The 6,000-nt window shown below is 33.2% G+C and overlaps 1 protein-coding gene across 6 annotated transcripts in view; it reads left to right on the forward strand.

Moving 5' to 3' along the window:
• Positions 1 to 6,000, forward strand: part of COL24A1 (collagen type XXIV alpha 1 chain) — a 379,894-nt gene that overhangs the window by 38,762 nt on the left and 335,132 nt on the right. For all 6 annotated transcript variants that reach the window (XR_004274544.1, XR_004274543.1, XM_032296380.1 and 3 more), the window contains exon 5: positions 2,249 to 2,302. Coding sequence is in view for 4 of the 6 variants with exons in the window: in XM_032296380.1 (XP_032152271.1) it covers positions 2,249 to 2,302 (54 nt within the window). In the remaining 2 variants the exon portion in view is untranslated. The remainder of the gene's footprint in view (positions 1 to 2,248; positions 2,303 to 6,000) is intronic.

The raw sequence follows: 6,000 nt of genomic DNA on the forward strand, positions 1-6,000 counted from the left end.
AAATACTGCAGCTATTGACTAGAAAAAAAACTGCCCTGAGGAAAAAAGCTGCCTTAAAGATCAGTAGTTTTTCACATTACACAGGCCCAACAGAAGATTTATTGCTATGTTAGAATTAGTTTCTTTCAAACTTAAACAAATGTGGATTTTTTTTACTATAGAAAGTCTTTGTTCAATGAATTAGAAAAAGAATTCTATGACAAATGCAAATACCTTTTATAATCCACTTTGTTTTTATTCTGATTTTTATTTAACATACGAAGATTATAAAGAAAAAGTATTATTTTAGGTTGTCTGTAGTCACATCAAACTCTTGTCTATTTAAGGCCTAAGATAAATTCTCACTGGGCTCTAGCTGTTTTGTGTTTAAAAAACAATTCTCTGTAGTTGATGACCTATCACATTTGTCTCATAGCCCCTTTTAAACCTTGCTCATTCTCCTCTAGCCCATGAACTATTCCCGTCCTCCTACTTTGTGAGAATTTGGATCCTACTTTTCTGAGAAACTGGGCCCATCTTTGTACTTTCTATTCCCTCTCCACTGCTAAGGTTATTCTCTCAACAGCATGAACTTCAGGTTCAGAATCTTCACCTATTATCATAATACAGCAGTTTCCTTCCCTAATTTCTTTTTTATCCTCCATTTATTTGTTTAATTCTCATTCCCTTAAGGAAGTGTGTTTTTTTTTTTTTTTCTCAAGGCTAATTATTTTACTTGTGTTCCTAATTTCATCTTATCTAACTTAAAAGTTGCAACTTCACATTTTTTCTCTCCCTAAATTTTATATTATTTGGCAACAACCAACAAGTTATCCCTTTTTCATAAATCCCAAACTTTCACTGATATTGATTTTTCCTAAAGCTGTTGTTTTGGCTCACTGTTGTTTGCACTACTGAGCTTTATGAAATAATTTATATCCATTGTCCTTACTTATACATCAGCAACTTATTCATGAATCCCCACAAATGCTTGTTAAAATGTACTTTTGGAAGCCTACCAATGACATGTGTCATGACATCTATGCTTTTTTTTTTTTTTTTTGAGACAGGGTCTCACTCTGACACCCAGGCTTGAGGGCAGTGGTAGGTATCACAGCTCACTGTAGCCTTGATCTCCAGGGCTCAGGGCATCTTCTCACCTCAGCTTTCTGAATAGCTGGGACTACTGGTATGGGCCACTATGTTTGGCAAATTTTTTTGATTTTTGGTAGTGATGAGTTCTTGCTGTTTTGCCCTGACTGATCTCAAACTCCCAGTGCAAGTAAGGCTCCCACCTCAGCCTCTCAAAGTGCTGGGATTACAGGACTGAGCCACTGCACTCGGCCAAAATTTAATCATTTTTCTTTAGTTTTCATCTTGTTAGATGTATTTGCAATATTTGCATTGCTGATACCTCTGTCTTTCTGAAGCATTCTGCTCTATTAATTCAGAATTGGAGAGACAAATAATTATTAACTCTTTAAGAGGGAGGCATGGCTGAATAGCACAGAAGCAGGGTACAAAACTAAAATAAGCACAGGGAGCCTTGACACATGGACAGCTTTCTGGAGAGAGTCATCTGTTCCACTATTTGCTGGTTGTACAAGCTTAAGTTTCCTGATTTTTAAATGGGAGTAAAAATAATAACCTTGCAGGGTTGTTGTAAGGATTAGTAATGAGAAACACAAAGTATTAACATAGTTCCTAGCACATAGTAGGTACTCAGAAAATAGAATCAATTTTTGAATTCAGATTGCATAATATATCAGTGATGTGAAATCAAATTACTAAATATTAAACGAGTGTAGCTAGTCAATATGTTAAGTACTACACTAGTAATATTTTTAAGAGTCTCTTTTCAAAGAATTTATAATCCTGGGACTAAATAGAACATGCCGTATGGCAGTTAAAATAGAAATAAAGTATTTAAGTAACAGATTAGAACAGTGTAAGAAATGCCCCAAGGGAATATACAATCAATTGGTAAATGAATTTTACATGAAGAAACTTCTATATAAGTTAGTAAGAGAGATATATTACTTCAGGTTGTTGTGGCTAGGATTTAAAAGTGAGTTGAGATCTAAATAATAATTTGGGTAGGTATAGGGGACAAGCTAACGGAAGTAGATCTTTAAGGCATACTTAATAACATTAGCAAAAACTCAAGTGCAGAAACGAATAACACATGTTGAGAGGGAAGTAAGCAATTGTACTTTGTTCCATTCCAATATGTTCCAAGAATGATGAGTTTTTTTTTTACTACTTGCAGGGCATACCAGGGCCACATGGGAATCCTGGGTTACCTGGATTACCTGGTCCAAAGGTAAGTGATTCCTAATAAGTATTACATGATTTTCCTGACATTAAAAGAAGATCCCTAATATTTAAGGCCAGTCTTGGTACATCAAGGATTTCTGTCATCTCCAGAGCATGATTTTTCAACATGATTGTCGTAGCCTGGCAAAGAGCTGAGTTCATCTGAAAGCCAACCATACTTGGATTTGTATTCTTAGTGGTAAAATCAGTTACAGGCCTGCTTAGTATTCCAAAATCTTTATTGTCAAAAATATGATGGCAATGTATGGAAACCTCTGAGATATAAGATTATGATTTGAGTAATTTACCTTAAATTAAGGCCATTTTAATTTTTAAATAAACACCAAGGAAATAAAATATTATTTACTTGCTCCATACTTCCCTAATTATTTTTACCTGAAAAATTTCTGAAGGCGTTTAAAGAATGATCAAATGTTTATGAAAACAACTAACCTGAAATCTATATACAGTGTACATAATTGTATGATAGTTATATGATAGATAATAGTGTGATAAATAGTAGTGAGAACATAGAAAAAAGTGTAGAAGAATACAGATACACAGGTTGAGGTTGATTAGCTTGAGAGAGAGTATGGGCATGGAAATATCACTAAATGTAAATATAAAATATTTAATGGCATCTGCACTCCCATTAAAATAAAATATTCCCATTCCCATTACATATATATGTATTAAATATATTTATATATTTAATACTTCCCAATTAAAATATTCCCATTGCTATTATATATATCGTATATATAAAATAAATATATATAAAATAAAATATTCCCATTCCCTTAAAATATATAAAATAAAATATTTTAATTCCCTAGATATACATATTCTTAGTTTGTTCAGGCTGCTATAGCAGAATACCATAAACTGAGTAGTTTATAATCAACAGAAATTCATTTTTCACACTTCACACAATTCTGGAGCCTGGGAAGTCCAAGGGTAGAGCACCAGAAGATTTGGTATCTACTGAGGGCCTGCTTTCTGGTTCATAGGCAGAGACTTCTCAATATGCCATCACAAAATGGAAGGAACTAGCTATGTCTCTGGAGTCTCTTTTATGTGGGCACTAATCCCATTCATACGGGCTCCACCTCCAATTATTACATTGGGGATTAGGGTTCAACGTATAAATTTTGAAGTCTATTGCATTAGGAAGAGAAGGAAAGAAAAAAGTGTGCACATGAGTGATGACAGAGTTTGGGAAACAGATTAGATAAGTATTAGGATTTTGGTTGCCAGTAACTTTATGAATCGTTTAGGGTCTCACCCCTCTGCTTATCAGAGATCACATTCAGAAGTAAACCTGTAATCATATAGATTGGGGTTAAGAACAGAAGTTTTGGAATCTGACAGATGTGGGTTCAAGGCTCAGCTTTTTCATTTTGAATGACTAAAAGAAAATTGTTTGCTAAGGCTCATTAAGCTTCTTTTCTGTAAAATGGGGAGAACCATGGTACCTACTCATAGCGCTATAGTGATGCTAAATACATTAATGTGAGTAAAGCTCTTAACATGGTGCTACCATGCTATAAGTAGTATCACTATTATTAGTAATAATAGCATATAGCAAGGATAATTCAAATCTAAATTTCCTAAAATTTCTCACCTGTGTTGACAATTTTTTTGAGTTCAATAAAAGTGCCTCAGAGAGGAAAAACAGACTCTTTAAAATCAAGTCTGGATAAGTAATAGGGAAGAAGATAGATGGCTTCTAAAGAAATTAGAGATTTGTTTTTCAGTTTATGGTTCCATGGCCCTTTGAGCTTTATTGGGGACTTTATAATTAGCCTAATAAGGTTAAAGTAGCTGTAAAGGCTCAGATTATATTTCTCCACATGGCTGAATTTATACTGGGTATATATTTCTACTAATTGCCTCCTCTCCACAAGACCCAGGGAGACATAAAAAAAAGGAGAGGGGAATTTCTACCTAGCTTATATTATTTTCCCTCTTCTAGGTTGGTACAAAAGTAATTCCAGTTTTTGCCCATTTACTTTTGCACCAATCTAATATTTCAGCCAGTAGCAAACAGTTAGGCACTCATAATTTAACTCTCAATCTGCAGTGGCAAGAACCAGTTTACTCCATGTAGAGAGTCCTTACTTAATAAGCGCTGTTGCTGTTTCAGAATAGAAGCAAATAAAAACAAAAAAATTGGAAAATAAGGTGAGGAGACATAAAGCTAGAGATGGTGGAAAGCATTTTATTTCATTGACTTCTTAAAATGTACATACATATTGAGAAGAAAACATTTGAGAAAATGAAGAACTTTGTATCAAACTAAAATTATCCCTGTTCCAAGATTGAACACATTGTAATGGATATTCCAGTTACCCCCTGATTTGATTATAAGAATGTAACAAATTATCTATTACATGTACCAGGAAAATATGTATCAAAAATAAAATTTAAACATATTAAAAACAGTGTTTTAAAACACCGTTTGGCATTAATATATATCTATGGCAAAATGATCTAGGAAAGAAGAAAATGTAATCTCAGGAGTCTTCTTTAATATTACATTTAGTAGGATTGATTTAATTTTGACTGTAACAATTCATTAATAAGATATTTTATGAACCCACATATGGAGGATTTAAAAACCTCCGTTTATTTTGCAAAAGATTAGGCCTATTGGGGATTTAATTGTATAAACCTGAATGATAGTCTTTAATTCATATTTGGTTTAAGAATTTGATAACTGTCCAAACTAGCCAAAGTTGACCATGATTTAACTGCATATATTTGTGGAAGGTAGAGATTTGTGGGGCAGATGTTAAAAAATCACCATTGCGTCAAAAATGTATTATATAAAGCTTGCAGTGCTTGATTTAGTGAAACTGATTTTCTTAGGTACTTAACATGTATTTCTAGAGTAATCAGGATTAATAGAAAATTCAAATTTTATACCTTGTAATCCTCTTTTATCTAATATCTGCCACTTATTTTATGTATGACATCTCATTTAGTTTTATTCCAATCATAAGTAGTATGAAAGTAGGCTTTATTACCTTCTGGTTTACACAGAAGAAAACACATGAGAGAAGTATGCACTTAACCAAGGTAACTCTGTAAGTGGTAGAGGCAGAGACAAAACTGGAAATGTCTTAGTCTTTTCCTTACACTAGATTGCTTCTCCCGACACAATGAGGAATTCTTTTAAAATAAAATATTACCATTCCCATTCTATATAATATATATAATATATATATTTAGTACATAAAACACCTTAAGAAGAAAGGTCAGAAGTAGGGTTACCTAACTTAAAGAAATTATGAATTTATTTAATAATAGTAACAAAGTAGTTATATCCCAAGGTTCCAGGTTATCCTGTGGATAATGATAGTAATATAAAAATTCTATGAGGAGTGAGACTGATTCCTAATCCCTGAGGACTGTGTTGTTAAATTGCTAAATAATAGAAGTATAAAGTGCCATACAAAAATTTAGGGGATATGCAGCAATTTTTTTCAGCATGATTTAAAATAGAGAAAGACTATTGAGATCATTAGCTGAAATCAGGAGACTGATGGTAGAAATGATGTTCTTTAAACAAAGCGGGGGGCATCACACTACCAGACTTCAAACTATACTACAAGGCTACAGTAATCAAAACAGCATGGTACTGGTACCAAAACAGAGATATAGACCAATGGAACAGAACAGAGGTCTCGGAGGCAACACAAC

The sequence above is a fragment of the Sapajus apella genome, unplaced genomic scaffold (assembly GCF_009761245.1).
Source record: "Sapajus apella isolate SASKATOON/1434 unplaced genomic scaffold, GSC_monkey_1.0 scaffold36, whole genome shotgun sequence".
Classification (NCBI taxonomy): Eukaryota; Metazoa; Chordata; class Mammalia; order Primates; family Cebidae; genus Sapajus; species Sapajus apella.